We start from the raw sequence: 23,065 nt of genomic DNA, 5'->3' as shown, positions 1-23,065 counted from the left end.
TGGGCCCCTCCCGGCCCCGCCTCCCGGAGGGATGGGCGTGGCGTCCACTGAGCCTCTGTCCATTTCGTCCCGCAGCCACGTCCGAAATGACCCCCAGGCTTGACCTTGAGGTCTCTGGCCTGTCACTGTCCTCTTAGGACGCTTTTACGCTCATTTTCCTGACCCAGTCGTTGTGTGACTCGAGCCCCTATATCTGCCCGTTCCTGGAGCAATAAAAAGTGAATAACTATCTAAGAACGATGCTATAAATTAAAAAAAAAAAAAGCCCTAGCAGGTTTTGGTCAGTGGCTGTAGCTCGGCCCGTGGACTAGGTTCAATTCTGATCAAGGGCGCAGACCTAGTTTGCAGGCTCAATCCCCCGTCCTGGTCAGCGTGTGCAGGAGGCAAGCAATCCATGTGTCTCTCTCACACCATGTTCCTCTCTGTCTCTCCCCCCCTAAAAATCAATGGGAAAATATCCTTGGGTGAGGACCAACAACAACAAAAGGGATGCTATTTCCACCTGTGGCCTGCAGATTGTCTCCTTCACTGTCTGTGATTCTTAGCCACGAATGACTGAATCCACAAAGGGCTTGAGATCCCTTCTAGATGCGCTCGATTTTGAGTTATAAAGTGTGGATTACATGCCTTTCAAAAAAAAAAGATCAAACTACACTACGGAATATGTATAAAGTGTAATATCAGAAGAACATCAGAAGGGGGTGCTCATCGGGGCCAAATGAGAGAGGTCTAAAAATATTTTGGATTTGTCACCTGCCATTTTTATGGATAATGTCCGATCCGAGTTTTTCATTTTAATGCACAACCTTTTTTTCTTTTTAAAGTACAATAAAATAAGTCATTGCAAATAGCCCTACTGTGTTTACAGATGGTCTTCTCTCATCTCTGTTGAGACAGCATAGAGCAGTGGTTCTCAGCCTTGGCTGCACATTAGAATCACCTGGGAATCTTTTTAAAATCCTGATTTCTGGGCCTCATCCTCCGGAAATTCTGTTTCTTTGTTACTAATGTTGTGGCCCCACCCCATCACAAAGACACAGAATTTCCGGAGGATGAGGCCCGGAAATCAGGATTTTAAAAAGATTCCCAGGTGATTCTAATGTGCAGCCAAGGTTGAGAATCACTGCTGTACGGCTTGTGTGTAGCTGGCTTGGTCATTGGACTGTTCTGGAATTTTAATAGAACCAGAAGTGGATGCCAGCACAATCAACCTGCCCTAGTCCTTTCCGAAGTATGAGCGCAGATATGCTGAGGCAGGTGATTGAAGTGGAGGCCAGATTTGGCACAATGGTCATCAAGATCTTTTAGGCCAGCTGGAAATTGTCTTCATCAGCTTTAGAATGATTTGGGGGTCCTTGTGTCTTTCTCTTTGTTGCCTCCTCCTTGACCCAGACACCTTCTCTTTGCCTTCATCTCTGAATAGCCTCTTTAAAAGATATACTGAGGCATATGAAAAGCTTTAAGAATTTAGAAGAGCAAACGTCTATTCCAATCTGAGTGTCAAACTGAAAGTGGTTAGGCGTGCTCTACCAACATGAAATGGGGAGAGACTTTCATAGAAAAAAAGGTGGAAGCAAAACAAGGAAATTATTGATGGGCTGTGGCTTAAAGCATAATTGGCTGTTTGTGATTGGCTGTTCTCAGGTTTGGATTTCATAATCTTAAAGGCATTTCAGGCTTAGATTTTGGTTTGCTTCCTAGGATGCCACAGGATTAGAGCCACCTCGGTCTCATGGCCTCCTTGTTTAATTAATTTAACACTTCCTTGTCCCTCTCTATCCAATGTTTCTTAATAGCATTTGAGAGTGCTCTTAATATGTTAGGGCAAATCATAGCAAGATACAAAAATATATAAAAAGTATAATGTCAAATGCTTTGTTTTATTACTGTGTTCCTAAAAATAAAAAGCATAAAGATGTGCAGGAAAAGACTGACATAAATACTTTAAAATACTAATATTATGTTTGGTGCGATGATTTTTATACTAAATGCTTTTATGTATTTTATAAAATTTCTGCAGTAGGCTTTATAGTCAGGAAAGAACAAAAAGATACTTTAAAAGTAACACTCCAAACATAATGAACTTGTCTCTGGCCATAAAACACTACCTTTTCCACAGCTGTGTCATGCTGTGAGCGGGGTGTTGTTTCTCTCTCCTGTCAATCCCTAGCCCGTTGCCTTCTGTGGCTCCTAAAACACGCTTTTCATGATGTCATCCATGCACTTACTCTCCTTTGCCGATCTTCCTCCATTAGGTTTGTTTAACAAAAAACTTTGAGACAGAAAGTTTTCCTGAAAGAGCGGATTTATTGAGCTACTTACCAGCCAGGAAAGGGCCAGGTTCTGAGTCACACAGTCTAGACCAGCTGCCGGGCTGGATGGAGGAGGCAGACGTGCCCATTGTCCTGGGGTCGCCAGGGCTCCGTTATACAACGCGTTTGAGGAAGAAAGATGTAAGTTGCTTTGAAAGGATTTACATTGTCTCTAGGTAAGGGGGTGGCAGGGAAGAGGTAAATCAAAGAAAGTTCTAGAAAGTTCTGGGATAGGGGAGTCGTTTGTAAGGAGGAAGTATTTGATGCTTCTGTGTCGGTTGTGGGAAACAGGCCAGAAAGTTCGAGTGTAAGCAGGATGCTGTGGTATCTGGGGGCAGCTGTTCTTTCCAGATAGCTGCTTGAAGTCCATTCAAGGTTTCAATGCATTCAGGAAGGCTGGTGGTCTTCTGTTGGTTTCAGCCCCGACTGTTCACTGGTGAACCTCCCTTACCTCTTCCTCCCACCATCCAGCCCGCTGTCATTTCAGTTAGGGCATCTCAGAATGTTTCTCTTCTCAGGTTAAAAACTCACAGGAGGTGAAAAAATGCTGAGTAGCTCCTGGAATAGCCCAGTATCTTTGCACAAAGTAGATGTTTATCAATTCCAGCCATGCCCTTTGCAGTTTATATTTGACTAGAGGCCTGGTGCATGAATTCGTGCAGCAGTGGGGTCCCTTGGCCTTGGCCTGCAGGATTGGGCTGAAACTGGCTTCCTGACATCCCCGAGGGGTCCCAGATTGCAAGAGGGCACAGGCCAGGCCAAGGGACCCCAACAGTGCACAGTCGGGGCTGGGAGGGTCACAGGAGGTTGGCCAGCCAGGGAGGGACCGAGGGAGGGCTCCAGGGTGTGTCCGGCCTGTCTCCCTCAGTCCTGATTGGCCGGACCCCAGCAGCAAGCTAACCTACCGGTCAGAGCGTCTGCCCCCTGGTGGTCAGTGTACGTCATAGCAACTGGTTGAGCGGCCTTAGCATATCATTAGCATTTTATGCTTTGATTGGTTGAATGGATGATCAGACAACTAGACACTTAGCATATTAGACTTTTATTATATAAAATTATTGTATTCTTTGCTTGAATATTTTTTTACTTCAGCTTTTGTTTGCAATTTGCTCAATAATATTCCTTCAATATAATCTACTTGTTTAAAGTTCAAATGCAGCCCTTTCGACACTGGAAATCACCAGCCTGACCACTTTGTGGAGCAGCTACACTGAACCGACTGCATTTCTGCAGCAAGCAGAAACCCACATGCTTCATTTATGGACTTTACCTTCACCTAGGTTTTAGAATTTAAAATTTGGTTGCTTAGCCTAGCCAGTGTGCTCAGTGGTTGAGCATCGACCTATGAACCAGGAGGTCATGGTTCCATTCCCTTAATCCCCAGTATGGGGTGTACAGGAGGCAGCCAATCAATGATTCTCCCTCATCATTGATGTTTCTATCTCTCCCTCCCCCTTCCTCTGAAATCAATAAAAATATATATTTAAAAGTTGTTAGTTTAGGTGATACCTTTACCTTCCCCATGGCACCTGCCTACTATCTCCTCTACACAGCCTCAGTTTTAGGAAGATTTGTAAAAATCAGTCTTTCAAATTCTGGAAGTTGGTAAAATTGGGAAACATTGATAATTATCCTCACTTTCTCCTACCTTCCTTACTAATCACTCTTCTTCACTCCCGGGACTTATTTGAAAGTCCCAAGTGCTTTCTGCCGGGCCACATCCAAACCTGAGGTGTCTGTCTCTACTGAGGTGAAGACTGGAATGTTGGGATCAACATAGACAGACTTTGGGTTGTGACAAAGAGCCCTTCCCCTTCAAGTTACTCAGCTTTCATTAAAGAGTCCTCTCAACAGCAGTGTCTTGAAAAGGTTGAAGTTGTAACAACGGACTAACTGAAAAGTGGAGTGTGGAGTAGACAAGTGACCCAGGTCCGTGCCCACAGAAGTGATTGTACGGCCCTTCACATCATCTGCATGAAAATATTTTAACTTTGTGTTAACAAATCATGGTGACTTACAAGTGTATGACTATTCAACTTTATTAAGAACATTATAAAACAGTACATTTAACAAAGGTGTGTTTATGATTCACATAATGTGTATTACATTTTTCTTGCCTCGATTTGACTGAAAGCCAGGCCGTTATCTTCCTATAGGCACTTGACTTATACTGTATGTTCTTTAGATATGGAGTTCCCTTAGCTGGCAACATCGGAATATCTGTTGCCAATGCACTGTTACAGGGTATTTATGACATTGGCTCATAGTAAACTTCAACCTCATTCCATGGAAGAGGGTGAGGTATTGGGGATGTATACAAAATCACAAAGACATTTCCAGTCAAGCACATTTTAGCTACTAGCCATTCCATTTTAAGTAGCATTACATGAGGATTCAGGAAGAGTTTTAAAATATTTGCAAATGGGAAGAAAAGGGTCAAAGGCTGAACTGAGCATGAAACACACTGTTAGTTAATTGAGCGGCCCTAATTAATTTTCTCCACCTCCAGCTGTAGAGGGGTAATCAATAGAAAGCAAACCCATAGTTTAAGCCTCTGTGGAAACCCAATTTGTAACAGAAAATAAATTAAGGGCTTGTTACTTAAGGGAATTCATTGTATGATATCTGTCAGATAGCATCTCTCTAGTGCACTTTAAATCTGATTCGACATCAGGGTAAACACATATTCCAGTGATAATGTCTTTGCTTAAAATAGACCAATTTTAGGTTCTATCTTTGGGTATTATCTTCAGATGTGTCTATGGTGCATCCTCATGAATGTTGGTTTGGTGACTCATTTAATCCTCGGAGAATAGATTTTTAGGGAAGGGGTAGGCAGAAGTCAAGTGGCACAGCTGCTCTGTGAATATTGGCTAAACGTGGCAATCAAAAAAGTCATCGCGTTTTTATTTTAAAAAGGCTAAGAGACTTTATTGTATGTCTCCTATCTTGAATCCATTTTACTATATATAACTAAGTCTACAGCTCCTTCAACATGACTTGTCAGTGTGTGTAAAGTTCATGAGGGTAATTTCTAGAGAAAAGGTGATTATATGGGTACAGTGTGGACCTACACTCACCTGCAGGTCAGCGCCAACAAAGATTTATTGTAATCTAAGCAACACAGTGGAAAAGAGGCAACCTGATAAACCAGATCTTGTCAACCCAACTCTGGATCATGAAAAAATTCTATTTTGAAAAATACAAACTATTAGAAGTTAGGGTTTAATTACAGTAACATCCTTGTTTTGTTTTGTTTTTTTAAAAAGGATGAGTCAATAATGTGTGGGCGTTGTGAATACTTTTGCTATCGAAAAGCTATCAGGAATGACTAAAGAAGATCTGTACTTTATTCAACTCTGGATCATGAAAAAATTCTATTTTGAAAAATACAGACTATTAGAAGTTAGGCTTGAATTACAGTAACATCCTTGTTTTTATTTTTTTTAAAAAAGGATGAGTCAATAATGTGTGGGCATTGAGAATAGTTTTGCTATCGAAAAGCTATCAGGAATGACTAAAAAAGATCTGTACTTTATTCGTGAGTGTTGACCCACTGGATCAAAGTGCTACTTCCCAGTCTAGGTTTTACACATGTTTCTGGTACCTCCATCCTGGCAAGTGCCCCTGCTCTTGCCTCAGCCCCATCTTAATCACTGCATCCTATTTGCTGAAAAGTTATAATGATGAACTCAAAGCTTCAGGGGTTCCTGAGAGCTGCTATTAAATTAAAAACAGAGCTGCCAAAACTCTTTGCAAATGAGCTCTCTGATGGGAACGAGTGTTTCCAACCTGTACCAAGAGGGGAACTCTCTTTTAGGTGCCTGGGGAGGAGTGATAAAGGTGGTGAGTGTTTTAGACAAGGTCACTTGGGAAAACTGTTTTGTGTTTGATTCTTCTGAACCCCTGAGTCATCCCACATTATTGCCGTATCTGTAGCATGATTAACAATGTAACCAATAATTTTTTTAAAAAAAATACAACATGTAGAACCCTTAACTCTAATGTTCCTCACATCATAACAATACCAGCTCAGCTACAAGTTTTCCCCAAAGTGGAGCTGGTCTAGTCCTCTATTCACTTAGTTTCAAAGAGCAGAAAGCCTGCGAAGGTGGAGAAGCGTTGGTGGTCCCCGTGAAGAGCGCCGTTGCCCATCCTCAGCCAAACCTCATCTCCTTTGGCCAGCTTCAGCACTGCGTGGTTGCTGGACGTGTCTGATTTCCCCTTTGTCTCGTAGCTGGAAAGAAAAAAAGGCACCATCTACTTAGGCTTTGCAGTGGGCAGCCTGCTCTTTACCAAAATCTGCCCTCCCCTTCTCTCTCAGCTCTCGTGCATTTAGGGATAGTCCTGGGATTAAGTTCTTTCAAGGACGTGTGAACAGAAATGGCAGGTGCCGCCGCTAGAATTGGCCGGTGCAACTCTCAGGAACACCCCAGCTTGATCCTTCCTCATTATGATTGTGTGGGATGCTAAGGACAATGACCAGAATGGCCTTGGAAGTTGTGTGTTGAGGCCTGAGTGCTTGAAGACTGTGTAGAGGAAAGCTCTCTATCGTCTGCCACACCCGGAGCAACCACTCTGGATTGTCCCATGAGGAAAAAAGGGGTTTCCGTGGTGGCCAAGCCTTTACATTGGGCCAATGTTGCAGTAGTTTAGTCCACCCTGGCTAATTTAGAATTTGGTATTAGAGGGAGGGCTGCCAAACTAAAATACAGATGCTCCTTGATTCACGATGAGATTATGTCCAAATAAACTCATCTTAAGTTGAAATATCCTAAGTTGAATCATTATGTTGTACATCTGCAATGAATATAATTTGTATGCCAATTATACCTTAATAGAAAATTTTTAAAAAATTAGCTGTTCTACCTAAATGGATTGTTTTTGAAGGTCTTCTGGTAGCCACCATTAAGTTGAGAGATAAGAGTATGAGAACAAGAAATCAAGGAAATAACAGGCTGAAAAACTGTCAAGAAAATAACATTGGATGTGGTTTATTAACATAGATAACTGACTGGTAGCAAATAGATCAGAAACCTACATTTCTGAGAAAATGGGATTACCACACACACACACACACACACACACACACAAACAAAGAAACAAAAAACTGGCCTAAAAAGATTTTGGGATGTTCAACTAAGTCCTCTTAGCCTTCAAATTGGCATGAGCAGAAAACGGGCTGTGAAAGACCCCCACGGAGAACCTACTCACCTTTTAGATATGGCCCTGGAGACACACAAACAAGGAAGACCCTCCCAGAGGACAGCATCAGGGGCCAAAGGGACAAACAGCCCAGAGACTAACTTGAACAAAAGGACTCTTCATCCTCTGAGATTGTGGGCTCTTAGCTGGATATATTAACTGCAGTTTAGGGTACTTCCCATGGGGGCAGAGAGGGGGAGACATGTATTCTAAACGTGGGAAGAAGGGTTCAACAGATCATTCATAGCCAGAGAGGCAGAGAAGCCTGGCTGTTCACCAGACTTCACGGCCCCTCCTCCATAGGAGCTGCTGACATCCTTGCTGTCTCTGGTTGGGTAAAGTTAGGTGGGGAACCATGTGGCACAGGTCTCTGAATAGAATGCCTGATGCCTAAACATTCCCACAAGCTTGCTGCGCCTTCCTCCTTCTGACTGTGACAAAGACAATGACCCGCGAGAATTTGGAAGTCAGTTTTAGGGAAGGCAGAACTGCTTTCACCAGACTATGTTTTCAAAAACCAGGCAGAGCCCACACCCACCTCCCAACCTCCACACACCCCGTCCTTCTCCCTTTCTGGACCTGGTCAAGAAGAATAGAGTCGTAAGGTGTTCGAGCCACTATATGCTGTATCTCTTTGTTACAGCACCTTCATCTAAGTGACTCATCTTTTTCTCTTTTGGCATTTCAGATATCTCCTCCCACTGGTGGCCAGGCTCCAGAAGAAAATGTGCAATCCTCACAAGTCATCAAAAAATAACAGGGAAGCACAGCTGGCGTGGCTCAGTGGTTGAGCATCAACCTATGAACCAGGAGGTCACAGTTCGATTCCCAGTCAGGGCACATGCCCAGGTTGTGGGCTCGATCCCCAGTGTGGAGCGTGCAGGAGGCAGCCGATCAATGATTCTCTCTCATCGTTGTTTCTATCTCTCTCTCCCTCTCCCTTCCTCTCTGAAATCAATAAAAGTATTTTAAAAAATAACAGAGAAATGATAACAGCCCCAAAGTTTTCCATAGATAACTAACCAACAATTTAATTGTGCGGAAGATGTTAGCTCTTCGCCTCTTTCCCACATCCTATGCTTACACCACAGCAAGTTGAAATATTTCTTTTAAAAATAATTTCCTCCTCAAGGAGCCCTAGTGCCAGGTTGCTAAGATAGATATCAGAGCAACAGCATGGCCAGGAGAGAAGAACCTACTCCAAGCTTTCAATCCATCAGCCCACAGGGACGGTAGACAAGGCCATCCATGGGGCTAAACTCTAAGCAAAAGGGGTGGGAGAGTAGGAAAGCATAAGGAAAGAATGAGAGGGAAGGAAAGAGATGATGAGTTAAAAAAAGAATACCAATGACTGGTTATGGGGAGCGTTGCTAGTAATTAATTCATGGCCTCTTAACCTGTTTATGCCCAAGTTCATCAGGTTTGTTTATTCCAATTAGTAGTTATAATCTGGCCGCACACTGGTGTGTGGGAGCGCTCAGTAATGGCAGGGTCCACATCGGCGTCTATTGATTCCTATCTAGTCCCTGGCCTTGGCCGTCCTTTGAGCAAACAGTGGTGGCGTGGACATTACCTCCGATCGAGGCCACCCACCTGTACATGCTGAAGACCGTGTTGCCGTTGTGCATGAGGTACACATACACCTCCTCCACGTCTTCGTGCTTCATCATGCTGAAGGTGAAGAAATACACACCTGAAAAAGGCAGGTGTTCAATCACATTTATGTTAATGTATGGTACATGGATGACCACGAGACAGCAGGGAGATATGCCCCATGACTTCCCACTTCTTTTGTGGATATTCTATGTGGTCTGTAGGTTCCTCTGGGCCCTTATTTGCATGCGGGCTTCTTTATCTGCTCTCACCTTCAAACTGCTTTAATTTTTTTTCAGACTTTCCCAGTGTGTACAGTGTGTGTTCAAGGAAAGAGTCGACCTCATTTTGGCTGTATGTCGCTGCCTCCTCTTACCCCTGACCAAGTGTTTAAGGCAAGGTTACAGAGTACAAGGTACAAAGTTCCCAGGTACAGGTTAACCATCTTCAACACCCACCTCAGCACTCACATGGCCAAGGCACAGAGCCCTGAACAACAGACACGTGGCCTCCGTGGCCCAGGAAAACAAACCCGTGTAATAAACAGCACAGCAAATGAGCACACTCGCCACAGATTTAGCCAAAAATAAGAAATACTGTAACACAGATCAATGTGGATCAGCACTAAAGAAATAGTCCCAACGACTTCTCACAATAGACATTGTAAGTAGGTGAAATTACGCACAATAAACAGAAAGAGGCAACGTGGACTCAGCAGCATAAACGTGCTCCTATCAATATGAATCCTTCTCATCTGGAAAAGGCAAACATATTTTAAAAGATACGAATGTCTTTGTAAGATTTCAGGGCTCCTCATGGAACGCACCTTAATTTAACCTGATACATCCAAAATGCCAGTGTAGACAGACAGTACCTTTACTGGGTGATTAAGAAGAATCCAATCATAGGGAGAGGGGAGAAAAGGAAAACCTCAACCCCAGAGCGCCCTAGGTTTGAGAGTGCATTCTGGAAAGATGACTGAAGGTCAAGCACCGGGCTCTCTCTGATGTCCATGCTACATTTTTAAACTCATGGCCACATGTTAGTTTATTCAAACTGCTGTGATAAAATACCACAGACTGAGTAGCTTATAAACCATAGACATCTATTCCCCATAGTTCCAGAGGTCGGAAGTCTGCAACCACAGTGCCCGCCTGGTCAGATGAGAGCCCTCTTCCAAGTCGTGGACTTCTGCTTGTATCATCTTTCGGCAGAGGGGCCTCTTTCAGGAAGGCACTAATCCCGTTCATGAGGGCTCCACCCTCAGGATCTAATCATACCCCAAAGGCCCTACCTCTGAAAGTGATCCCTTTGGGCATTGGATGTTCAATGGAGGGATTTTGAAGGGATGCAGCATTCAGCCCACAGCAGGCTCTGGAAGAGAAAGCCCCAGAGACATCTAAAACCAGCCCTGCATCGTTTTAGGCTCTTTTCCAAAGGTGCAATCAAGTAAGCTAGAAGCTGTAAGGGTCCATGCTGGTGCACCTGCTTCTGAGTCAAGTGGAACCAAATAAAGACGTCTGATTATGCTTCACTTAGTGCAGGCTCGCATACTCAATGCGCTGGGATTAAAGGAAGTAGCATACACATCAGCCATGTCCATTCATACTCCCAGGTGGTCCACAGGTGAAAAGCAGAGAACTTAAAGAAAGTAGTGTATATGTGTTCAGTTTTTTACATTTTACAAATCTTATTACACACACACACACACACACACACACACACCAATTTTCAGTGCCTTAAGAAGATAAAGCTGGAATCAAAGGACAGGAAAAGATCTTTGTTTTCGTGAAAAAAAATGATGACTACTGTAATAAATAAATGGCAGAAGCATTTCAGAGAGAGCAGACTGAGGAACCGGATGGTGAATAATAAAATCCCCAGAGTTGAAAATACAAAAATGAATATATATATTATATCCATACATGGTGTTTCCTCCGAGAACGCACTTGTACTCTGGTTTTCAGATGTTTCTGTAACTGCAGAAATCAACCTTCTTTGTCTCATCACTCTCAAAGACGAAAATCATAAAACAGTCACTTTGCAATCTATTGAATGAGGCTTAAACAGTAATGTGGGAGTCAAATGACAGCTGCTATTATCAGAATCGTATCTGATAACTAGAGTTCTAAATAACTACTAAACCCTTGAGCTTCCATTACAAAGCCATTGAAAACAATGCAACTATTGACTGGGCTTATCTGGGTATTTATATAAACTGTGGCACAGATAGTGCTTAACAAAACAGTTCTAGGATAATTATAAACTGAACCTTCAGAGCAGAAACATCACAAAAGACGTTTTAAAGCCGATGGAAGCGTGATGAAAGATTGCTTCTATCACTTCCTAGGACATTCACGTCTGACTTTAGCTGGGTAGAAAAATAAATCGGGGCGCACATTAAAAGCATTTGCAACAAGTCTAACATGGTCAATGCATCCATCAGAATTTTTGTCTTTTCCTTCTGGATACCACATAGAGAAACAAAAGGGATTGAAAAGAAACACCCAGAAGTATCCATTTCCCGGAAAGCCAAGAGACAAAAACAAATAAATAAATACAAAAAAACAATAAACTTTAAAAGTCCCATGGAGGTGTCAAGGGGGTGGGGCAAGGGGGTTTGAGGAGGCCATATAGCACAGATCTCAATCAGTGCCAAGGAAAACACACTCCCTGGTGGAGAAAGGCCGCTCTGCAGGACAGAGGCTCACAAGAAGCTCCTCCTTGAGCAGAGCTGAGATGAAGCAAAAGTTCTGTTTGGGGGGAAGGTTGCTGAATAAGGTACAGAAGGCGGTTTGAGGAGGCCATATAGCACAGATCTCAATCAGTGCCAAGGAAAACACACTCCCTGGTGGAGAAAGGCCGCTCTGAAGGACAAGAAGCTCCTCCGGTGAGCAGAGCTGAGATGAAGCAAATGTTCTGTTTGGGGGGAAGGTTGCTAAATAAGGTACAGAAGGCATGGAAAGCAGCCCTGCAGTGGCGGATCCTAGAACCTGCCAACAAACGTAAGATGTCCACACACAAGAGAAGTGGCAAGTGCCAGGCTGGGTTCAGAAGTCTCGCTGGACCCAGAGCAGACTGGGGAGGCAGAGGAAGTGTGACCACACAGGGGAGGCACAGAGGGACTGAAACAAGAAAAGCAGTGGGTCCCCTGACAGCAGGGCAGGGAGCCACTGAGTGACCAAGCCCGGAAGGCTGCCGGGCCCATCCTCACCCAGAAATGACTTGCATGTAGCGAGTGGGTCTAGGAAAACCCAACTCATTCAACCATCAGTTCACTTTAAAAACTAGAAAAGCGCAGCAACAATTACCAACAGGTGAAGAATACTCACCAAGAGGAGATGTTGTTATGCAGTCGATGAAAAATGTAACCAAGTATTCCATTATGAGTATAAAATATAGCAATGAAGTAAATATGAAAGGATCATGAAGCTATGCAGGAATTCATGGTAGAAATAAATGGCCAGACAAAAGAGGGAACTAAAAATCGCGACATCATGACGGTGAAGAATACTCACCAAGAGGAGATGTTGTTATGCAGTCGATGAAAAATGTAACCAAGTATGCCATCATGAGTGTAAAATATAGCAATGAAGTAAATATGAAAAGATTATGAAGCAATGCAGGAATTCATGGTAGAAATGGCCAGACAAAAGGGGGAACTAAAAATCTCAACATCATGATTAACATTAAGACATTTTTTAAAAAATCATAGAAACAAGACAGAAGAAATTGGAAGTAAAACGAAGATACAATTAAGAACATTCAGGATAGAAAGAGAAGAAGCAAACAACATGAAATGGAAATGAAAAGCACTGAAAGATTACAGAAAATAACAGACACAGAAGACAAAGAAAAGTTAAAAACAAAGCAAGCAAGGCATAATTGGAGTCCTTAAAGAAGTCAACCAGTGGTGTGCTAAGGTGCACTGCGAGGGGTCAGGGAGGGGAATGCTTGTAAAATACTCCTACAAGGGAGTATTTTATCACTGACATTGTTTAAAATGGCTGGCCCGTGATGATAATAAACTCTAACCGACTTTTTATTGGTTTCATTATAGTTTTAAAATATTCTCTAGACCATCTACCTCTTATTACAAGGTTTCTTAACACAAGTCTGACTGCTCCCACTGCCACCCCGCCTTACTACAACAGTGAGAAGAAAAACCAGCATTTATATTTTAAAAAGTAATTCAAAGAAACTTTTCTGGACAAAAAAGAAGGTTTAAACCCACATATCAAAAGGGCACAATAAAGAGAGGAGAAGTTAACTCAGAATGACCAACACTTATTCTAGAAAAATCATTGGACTTTGAAGTTAAAGCAAGAATTCTTTGGTAAGTCAAACAAAATGATGAAGTTACTTATAAGAGAGAAAAAAAATTCAGATTTATTTCAGAGTTCTTTGGGCCAAAGGCCAGGAGACAGGGGGAAAAGAGCTGTAAGCCAAGGTTTTTACATGCAGCTCAAGTTACCACAGAGTACAGAACATGTGAAGTCCCGGGAATATTGACGCCATAAGCCTTAAGAAAATAATTAGAGGCTAAAGTTTAGCTGGTAAAGAGATGCCTGGGAAACTCTGGCGAAATAACTAATAGTGAACATTGAATATAATCAATTACATGATCAATCTAAACCAATAACCTCGGATTGAGAGGCACTAATCTAAAATGTAACCCTCCCTTCCAGCCTCCCTGCCTCCCTTCCTCCCTCTCTCCCTTCCTTCTTTTTTGATTGGTGGAGGGATTAATTCAGTCATTGATTTAATTTTACATCTCACCTGATACTGGGGCCCCAAATCTTCCAGTCATGACATCAAAGAAGTTTCCAATGTTGGTCTCAACGCTGCTGAAGATGATGCCACTGTTCTGGTTGCTGAAGTGAGTGGCCAGGGAAGCCATGAAGGCGATCTAAGGAGAGGGTTGGAGGTTACTTAACAGACAGTTTATTTCAAAGAAGTAGGTTTTTATACAGGTCAGTTTAGTTCAGCAGTATCTGTAACAGCAAGATGGGAAATCACTCGAACATTAATCTGTGGCAAATGAATTCAATAAATCATGGTCATTTCTAACATTTTTATGCTAGGTAGCCACTAAAATGATGGTAAATATCAACAGTCTGATCATGCATTTCAAGGAACGTGAGACTTCAAAATGCTGTTTGAAATGTTAAAATTCTATTATCAAATCATATTGAGAAAATTTGGATGAAATCTTCTACTTATACCTATTAATCGCACCTCAGTATATTAAAGATTTGAGAAGCCCTTAGCCAGGGTATAAACACTCACAGCTTTGGGGTCAGAGTTGGCTTTGAGAACATCCATCTTATTAGTTAACTTTAATCTTGCCAAGTGGCATCTGACTCCTTTTATTGGTAAATGTATACTGGCACGTGGCTCCCAGGTTGCTAAAATTATTCAGCAACATTCATTAAAATGTTACAAAACCACAAAAGCAGTTAGAGTAACACACAGGACCTCTTAGTTTACAAGGCCCAGAAAAATGATGGAATTTATCCACGGTCAAACAACCACTATCTATGCCCAAATAAAAGGCAAAGTTTTCCCCCATTGATCTTTCAGACAGTTTATATATTCGAGTTGTCAAAACCCTTTTTATTTAGCACTAGAGGCCCAGTGCACAAAATTTGTGCACTTGGGGGTGGGGTCCCTCACCCTGGCCTGCACCCTCTCGCAGTCCAGGAGCCCTTGCGGGATGTCCAACTGATGGCTTAGGCCTGCTCCCCGCCGTCAGTTGGACATTCCTTAGTGCTGCCACGGAGGCGGGAGAGGTTCCTGCCACCGCCGCTGCGCTCACCAGCCATGAGCCCGGCTTCTGGCTGAGTGGCGCTCCCCCTGTGGGAGTGCACTGACCACCAGGGGGCAGCTCCTGCGTTGAGCGTCTGCCCCCTGGTGGTCAGTGCGCATCATAGTGACCAGTCATTCTGCCGTTTGGTCAATTTGCATATTAGCCTTTTATTATATAGGATAGCTTCAAATTTGGAAAGTGGGAGATGAGCTGACATTCAGGGTTGCCTTGAATTTGGTCTATTGAGGGAGTTGGGTTTCACCCTTCAAACATTTCCTGCTCCCTAAGAATGGCTGCAAAGCGCTCTGAACAGCACAAATCTCCTATGCTAGAGATGAGCGAACTGAGACTTGGATTTCCTCCACGCTGGTGCCTGAGCCTTCTGCCCAGGACCAGGAAGCCCAGGACAATGCAGAAGTCACCCGGAGGTGCACCGGGCACGTACCTGCAGTTCCGGTGGAACCCCCGGGTAGCCCTTTTCTCCTTTGGGGCCGTGCTGCCCTCGCTCCCCTCGTGGCCCCAGGTCTCCTTTGTCTCCTTTCTCACCTTTGGCCCCTTCATGGCCAGTGGCTCCGTTGTTGCCATTGTTTCCATGGTTTCCTTAAACAATCAGACATCGTCACAGGAGAAAGCCCCATCACTCATACTCACCATCTATTCTCATACACACACAGCCCCCAAATGTACAAACTCAGTTGTAAAGGGGGACCACTTGAAACAATCCCAGACACAGCCATAGAGGCACCATCAAATGGGGTCTCCTTTAAACAGGACACTCTTAAGGCTCCAAAGCCTGTTTTTCTTATAAAACAGGACTTAGATGAAAAAAAAAAATGTGTAGAAGACTGATTACCAAAGCATCATTTATGGTAGCAAAGATTAGAAACCACCTAAATGTCCCCCAATACTGGAAGGGATAAACTTAAAAAAATAAAAAATAAAAAGATACAACTGGGAAATGATGTTTTATAGTCATAAAAAAGAATGCTGAACATGAACAAAAGTAATAACATTAATAATATCCATTATATTTTTAGATAGAAAGGTTATCCATCAATAGAGATAGCATGATACTATGTGTGTGTATGAATATATATCACATATGTGTGTGTGTGTTATACCTGAAGGGGGAAAAGACTAGAACAAATTACATAAAAACATTTATAGTGATTTTTTCTAAATGATACTATGTGTGTGTATGAATATATATCACATATGCGTGTGTGTGTGTGTTATACCTGAAGGGAGAAAAGGCTAGAACAAATTACATAAAAATATTTATAGTGATTTTTTCTACATGGACAGAACATGAGTGATTTTTGTGTCATTCTACATACTTTTCTGTTTTCTTTCTGTGTGTTTTTAAAAGTTTGGGCCTCTAGTTTATAATAATTACCAACAGATAAAAACAGTAGAGTTCTTTCTTGTTTTATCTTCTTGACTTGGAGGGATAGCATTAATCTCATGGTCATGTGTTTGGTCAAACAGATACCTTCAGACCTTCTGGATAAAGAATTTCTGCCTATCCTACAGGAGGAGCCTCTGCCACCGTTGGCTCTTGTACCCTTTACAGAAGAAGAACAGGTTTGTGCCTAGCTTTGAGCCTCAAGTCAAACCCTTGTTTCTTTCCAGTGAGGCATAAAAATAGGTGGTTACTACTTAGACTCTATGGAGTATACTTCGTCCCCACAGGCCTGCTTCCTTTTTATGTTTTCTTGGCATGTGGATGCTTGTCTTACTTGACTAGATTCTGCTTAGATCTGAAATTGGTGAGTATTATGTAGAGATAAGGAAATGTTTCTAGATCCTTAAGGACATTGGGAACCATCCTTTAGAATTTATTCGAATAGAGAAAAAGTTATTTTTTGGGGGGAGGTCTTGCTTTTCAGAAAAATACAGCTTTTGAGAAGTAATTGGCAACCTGAATTTTCACAAGTAAATTCTACCATTACAGAAAAATGTAGATTTTTAGCTTAAAATGTGTTTAAAAATACTCTACTGTCGCCATCATTAAAAACAAAAAAAGTTTTTGTTGATTTTAGAGAGAGATGAAGGGAGAGGGAGAGAGCGATAGAAACATTGATAGAGAGAAACATGGGTTGGCTGCTTCCTGCATGCCTCCTCACTGGGGATTGAGCCTGCAACCTGGGCATGTGCCCTGACTGGGAATCCAAACGTGACCTCCTGGTTCATAGGTCGATGCTCAACAACTGAGCCACGCCGGCCAGACAGATATTTTCTCATTTTAAATTTGGTTACATTCAAGAAGCCACTCAATCTTCTTTAAAAAATTAAACCTAATTTCATAGAGATAGCATCAATGGGGTAAATCAGGGAAGAGCAAGAAGACGTTTTCCAAACCCTGAGAAAAGGTCCAACCCCAGGAATTAACCTGGAGAGAAGGAAGACAACTAAACCCCTAGAGAGGGCTGGAAGTTCTAGGATGGAGAGGACCTGGGCTTTCCCTGTCTGGCCGAGGACACCAGCAAGTTATCCAAACCCCACATGCCTGGGACACCACTCAGTAGAGTCGGGGTGGATGAATGGTGGGTCTAGAGAGGCACGGTGGAGCTCTACAGCATTCCCTGTGCCCTCACATAGTGCAAAAATGTTCCCATGAGACCAAGAGAGCCATAAAAGGCAACTGAGGGTGGCTGAAGGCCAGGGGAAGAGAAATTGAACTGAATTAAGAATCTGACAGAAGGATGGGTAGCTCAGTGAATGGCCTCATGGAGACACCTGTAGCCTAGACCAGGAAATCTCCTCTCCTTCATACTCTCCCTTCACAAGTCCCCGAAAGTTAGATACAGTGCATCACATGAACCGCACTGTGGCAGCGACCTGAAGCCAGAACATGTCCCCATTAAGATCAGGTAGTTCCCCACGCCATGCTTCAAACAGAATCATAAATAGGATAGAGGTTATGCTGCTCCAGCTAAACGGTCTCTATAAGCCCAGTCTACCCACTCTCTTTTGGATTCTCCATGCACACACTTTGGATCACACCCAAGCATCTCAGATTATTTGGGTTCACCCCCTGGCTCCCATTCTGGCACAGTCAGCAATTAGGCCAGCATGGTGCATCTCTCCCATCCTCACCTGGAATGCCAGGGGGGCCAGGAGGTCCAGGCGGCCCTTGGTAGCCCCGGAAGCTGTAATCTCCATGGCAACACTTGCTGCAGTCTGGGGGCCCTCCTCCCGGCGATGGAGACTTTAAAAAGAGACAAAGAGAAGCTTCAGAGCAAGGTAATAGGACTTTTGAATTTCCTCTGGCCTTCCCTAGGCAGCAAGTTTAACCCCAAACAACACACAACAACATCAGAAAAGATGGGGTGGGGAGGGGATGTCAATGGCAAAGGAGTCAGGGGTAGCTAAGATGAACCAAAGATCAAAGGGTAAAGGAACCAAGAGAATCGATAGAGGAACACGCTCTTTGGAAAGGAGTGTGAGGGCGGCTGAGGGTGGGGTGTTGGGCAGTATCCCTAGAAGTACTTTTTCGCTGTTACTCATGACAGCAAACGAGGAAACTCCAGAAACCCCCCTTTTTCCCCAGGAGCCTCGGATGCAGCTAGATTGAGTCCATGACCCCCAAACGAGAATTATCAACTTTTTACAGAACATGTGTAAGATAACTGCTAATACTCCTTGTTATTCATGGCTTGTGCAAATATTATGCTAGATGACAAATACAGAAGAATGAGGCAGAGGCAAAGCTCAGATCATGATAGTTCACAGGGTAGAAGATTCAGAGTGGCTTTTTTTTTCCTCCAGTGAAAACCATCAGACCTGACTGCCTTCTGCTTACCTCCCCTTCCCTTTTTTGGGGAAAAAAATCAGCCTCAACTCAGACCCCAAGAATGAGGCAGAGGCAAAGCTCAGATCATGATAGTTCACAGGGTAGAAGATTCAGAGTGGCTTTTTTTTTCCTTCAATGAAAACCATCAGACCTGACTGCCTTCCATTTACCTCCCCTTCCCTTTTTTGGGGAAAAAAAATCAGCCTCAACTCAGATCCTGTGGTTATGGCATTGGCCCCTCCCCAGTGGTCAACAAGACAACACTGATACCGAGACTGCCTAGGAATTAGCCTTCCTCGCTCCGTGAGACCACATTGTCTGACCAAAAGGTTGCCATCAAAGCATACTTCGGATTAATTTATGACCAAAAGGGGAAACTGTGCACAAAAAAAGGGGGGAGGGGTGATTTAGAAAGTAACTTCACAGGGTGATCTGATCATAAATTCTAAATTTCTAACTGGGCAGGTCATGGTGAGTAGTCACACCCCAGGCCTGCAACTTCTTTAGTGAAAGGTTTTAAATTGATTGTTCTTGTGCATCTAGGTTAACATACTAGCACCTTCGAAATACCAAGGGTATATTAACCCTCAAGAGAGCATGTAATCTTATTAACTATCCTGAAATCCAACCCCCACCTTGCTCTTTCCAATCTGCCTTATGTCCTGTCCTTAATTTCAAGTGCATAAAAGACGCTGCAAACCTGTTATTCCCAGGATCGTTTGGATCTTGCTCCCTGATGGTGTCCTCAGTTTGCCTCAGATAAAGTCATTTTTTAGAAAAGAATTATCAACTTTACAGTTATTAAGACTATGTTCGTAATATTGGGTTAAGAGTTTTTAGAAATTCTCAATTGTAACTCTAGCTTTTCAAACAGCCAGAGCACACTCACATTACCTTAGGGAATCACAGAAATGAAGTATCCGTTAGTCCAATACATTTTTATGGATTACCTCATTTTAAGTTTAGTTTCATTTGAGAAACCGCTCAAAGTTTTATTTCAAAAAATTAAACTTTGGTTGATAAATATTAACATCAATAGAGATAAGTCAGAGAAGTCGTTTCTCCGTCTTGAAACAACTTTAACTTCCTCTTAGTAAGTATTTAACATGATGTTCTGTTTTGTATTCCACTTCAAACTTTAAAATGATTATCACATTGCTTGAACAAATATTTAATGAGTTCTTAATGAATACTAAATGTGTTCAAATGTGACACTGAGTTAAATGCCTATTTATTTAAAGATAAAATTCTAAAATGTGTGTTTTCACTGCAAGGAGCTAGAGATCTAGGGGAAGTTGATCGGCAAAAGAGTTTGAGTTGCTTATAAAACTGGAGTCTCATCTAAACTGGAAACTTGCCTTTTAATTATGTCATACAAATACTTGTGGAAACTTTCCTAGACACCAATTGTAATTTGGTGGTTTCTTGAAAACAGCATATTGTTGCTAAGGGATTCTTTATTAAAAAAAGAGGAATTTCAAAAGAAGAGAGAGGGAGATAAAGAGGGCGAGACAGAAGGGGGGAAAATGTAAAATTCACATTTTATAATTAGAAATTCAAGCAGAAAAGTGGATAAAGTCTTCACAATGCTGTACATTTAGACTTCACTTTTTTTTTTAATAAAAAATGGGCTTGGATGCCAGCCCGGTGTGGCAAGGTGGTTGAGCATTGACCTATGAACCAGGAGGTCACGGTCAGGGCACATGCTGGATTGCAGGCTCCATCCCCAGTGTGGGGCATGCAGGAGGCAGCCAATCGATGATTACCTCTCATCACTGATGTTTCTATCTCTCTCTCCCTTTCCCTTCTTGTCTGAAATCAATAAAAAAATATTTTTTTAAAAATGGGCTTGGACTTTTCTCTTACTCTCTCATTCCTTTTCCTAAAGGTTTCCACCAAGCTACTCCTGGCCGATGCAGAACAGTGTGTGTAGCCCAGGAATTCCCCACAACAGCTCAGAGCCCAAGTCTTGAGTGATCAGGCGCTACCATTTGGAATTAACTCTCAGTCTACTTTTCAGTCAACCAGACCCAACTATGGACAGGTATGAGAATCCATGAAAACCTGTTGTAAAACTGGTGGCAAAAAAGATAATCAGCAAAAGTAATTGGTCTGAGACCAGGGCTGTCAGACACTTGGAAAGTCAGACACCAGAGCACCGCCCACCTTCCAACCCAGAGATGCACTCTGAGGAGAAAGTATTCCTTCATTTCCTGGTATGATCTTGCTAATGGGAAAATACGGCTCTTTGAGCTCCAAGAAATCCGGTGCCAATAATGGATTTTAGAGAAGAAGGGAGTGGAAGGAGGCAAAATCCTGATGTGGAACAGTTTGTTTATGAATAGAATTGAAATACTGAGAATGTCAGAAAGGGAATATCAGAAAGGCGACTGGACTGGAGCCTGGAAGTCCCATCTCAGTTCTGTGTGACTTCAGGGGAGTCACTATCCCCCAGACATCATTTTTCCTCTCTACTACATTAGAAGATTGAGTAAGATGGTCATGACTTTTTTTTCCAGCTCGAAAGATGCAAACAAAGATACTAAAGTGTTTTTCAAAACCTGAAATAATGACTTAGAAAGATTTTGTTTTTAAAGTCTAGTATCTAGGCAAGAGAAGTTAAGTCCAGGAGATGGGGTTGTTCAGTACCAGAGCTAACTAAACTGGGGTGCATGCCTACACTGCTTGGGGTGTTTTGAGAGCAAAGAGCCGCCACCAAAACAGGGTGGGTCTTCCGGTCACTACCTCTTGGGCACCATTCGAAGAGCCCTCCTGCAACATTTCACATGTCCCTCCCTCTGGCTGGCTTTCAAAGCTCAGTCAAATGGAGCAATGATCATGAGTCTTTTGATGGACTTGTAGAATAAGGTGGACAGAACATGTTAATTAAGACGTTTCCTCGTAGGTAAAGGCGAATTAGGTAGTTACTGTCTATCACCCTCTTAAGTTTATCAATCCTTTTCCCAAAATTAGGTCCAATTTGAACACCAAGGACATGCAAATGGGCAGTAGGGGAGGAAGGTGCCCCTAAGACAAGTTCTGCCCATTTTGAAGATGGAGGCCCCAGAGCAGCTCTTCAGAAGTCAACTCAACCAACAGTAAGTAACTTCTAGGAAAGGGAGTCCATAGCTTCCTCTTTAACCCAAGTAAGAGGAGCGAGAAAGAAGGAGAGGGGAAGTAGGAAGAGAGAGAGGGAGAGGGAGCGATGTCTAGAATGGGAAGGGGAGACTGATACAGGTGCATGGGGAAGAGCTGCAGAGAAGAAAATGCCAGGGAAAGAGTCCAGGTCTGCTCACCCTCATCTCTGCACACTCCCATCCACGGACCCTTTGGGCACAGTCATTTCTTAGAGCCCAAACCTGATCTCCTTACTGCCCTGCTATGAACAAAAAAACATACTTTTGCTGGCAAAGTACGATCTAAGCTCCTCAACCGGCCAACAGCATCCTCCAGCCTGGCTCTGAAACCACCCCAGGTCTTCCTCCCGCTTTGCCCGTGGACAGCCATCCTTTGGTTTCATCTCTGAGATCCAGCTCAGTGCCCACCACTCCGACACTTTTCCCCCAACTGTCTCTTGTGCATTGAGTTGGTCACATGGTATTTAATTATCTATTCATTCATCGCCACTAGAATGCTTCAGAAGTGATCAGAAGTGGGACCTCAGACGTGTTTATGCCCATCCTAAAGCTTGGCACACAGTAGAGGCACGGGAAATGACTGGTGAAAGAATGAATGAGGAGACAGAAAAATTAAAATAAAAGAACACAGGACAATCCTAAATTCAGGTGGGTTTCCATATCCATGAGCAGAAGAGTTGCTTTGAAAACGTCTAGAATATCAATGACTAGATCTCCTCAGTATCTCCTGTTAGTGGTTTGTTTGGAAATCTATTGGAGAGGCAGGGGAGTTTGAAAGCCCCTGATTTCAAAAACAGGCAGAAAGTGACTGATCTGATTTCAGCCTGCTAAATGCCCAGGGGGATAGAAGGTGGGGTGGGGTAGAAATTAATTTGGACTCCAGTGGCCTGCTGGGTATCGGTTACCCAGAAATAATGACGGATGACAGTCTCCATCTGCTTTCTACTGCTGCTAGGGGCTCACCCTGCCAGAGCCAGGAAGGATCCAGCAAAGATCCCATCGACTGAAATAGAAAGTCCAGGTCAAGGCTTGGACAAAGGGAAAATATCTTCCCCGCAATGGAAAACACAGCTTAGCATCGCTCACCCTGCAGCCAAAAGACTGTCAGACAAGAGACAACCTCTAAAACGCCTTTAAAAAGAGGTTGTATTTAAAGGTCATCGTTTCTTCTGCGGCTCCTTAAAGACGCAATTTTTCCTTGACACGGCCCCAC

At 43.0% G+C, this 23,065-nt stretch overlaps 1 protein-coding gene across 1 annotated transcript in view; it reads right to left on the bottom strand.

Annotated features, from left to right (window-relative positions):
- Nucleotides 1-5,761: 5,761 nt before the first annotated feature.
- The window catches only part of C1QTNF3 (C1q and tumor necrosis factor related protein 3), a 19,429-nt gene continuing 2,125 nt past the window's right edge, over nucleotides 5,762-23,065 (bottom strand). Inside the window, exons 2-6 of the mRNA XM_014544846.1 lie at nucleotides 18,019-18,130; nucleotides 15,365-15,519; nucleotides 13,890-14,019; nucleotides 9,111-9,210; nucleotides 5,762-6,549 (exon numbers count right to left, since the gene is read on the bottom strand). Coding sequence (XP_014400332.1) covers nucleotides 6,390-6,549; nucleotides 9,111-9,210; nucleotides 13,890-14,019; nucleotides 15,365-15,519; nucleotides 18,019-18,130 — 657 coding nt within the window. The 3' untranslated portion in view covers nucleotides 5,762-6,389. The remainder of the gene's footprint in view (nucleotides 6,550-9,110; nucleotides 9,211-13,889; nucleotides 14,020-15,364; nucleotides 15,520-18,018; nucleotides 18,131-23,065) is intronic.

The sequence above is a fragment of the Myotis brandtii genome, unplaced genomic scaffold (assembly GCF_000412655.1).
Source record: "Myotis brandtii unplaced genomic scaffold, ASM41265v1 scaffold384, whole genome shotgun sequence".
Classification (NCBI taxonomy): Eukaryota; Metazoa; Chordata; class Mammalia; order Chiroptera; family Vespertilionidae; genus Myotis; species Myotis brandtii.
Note: the sequence above shows the minus strand (reverse complement) of the source record. Positions and strands in the feature narration are given on the sequence as shown.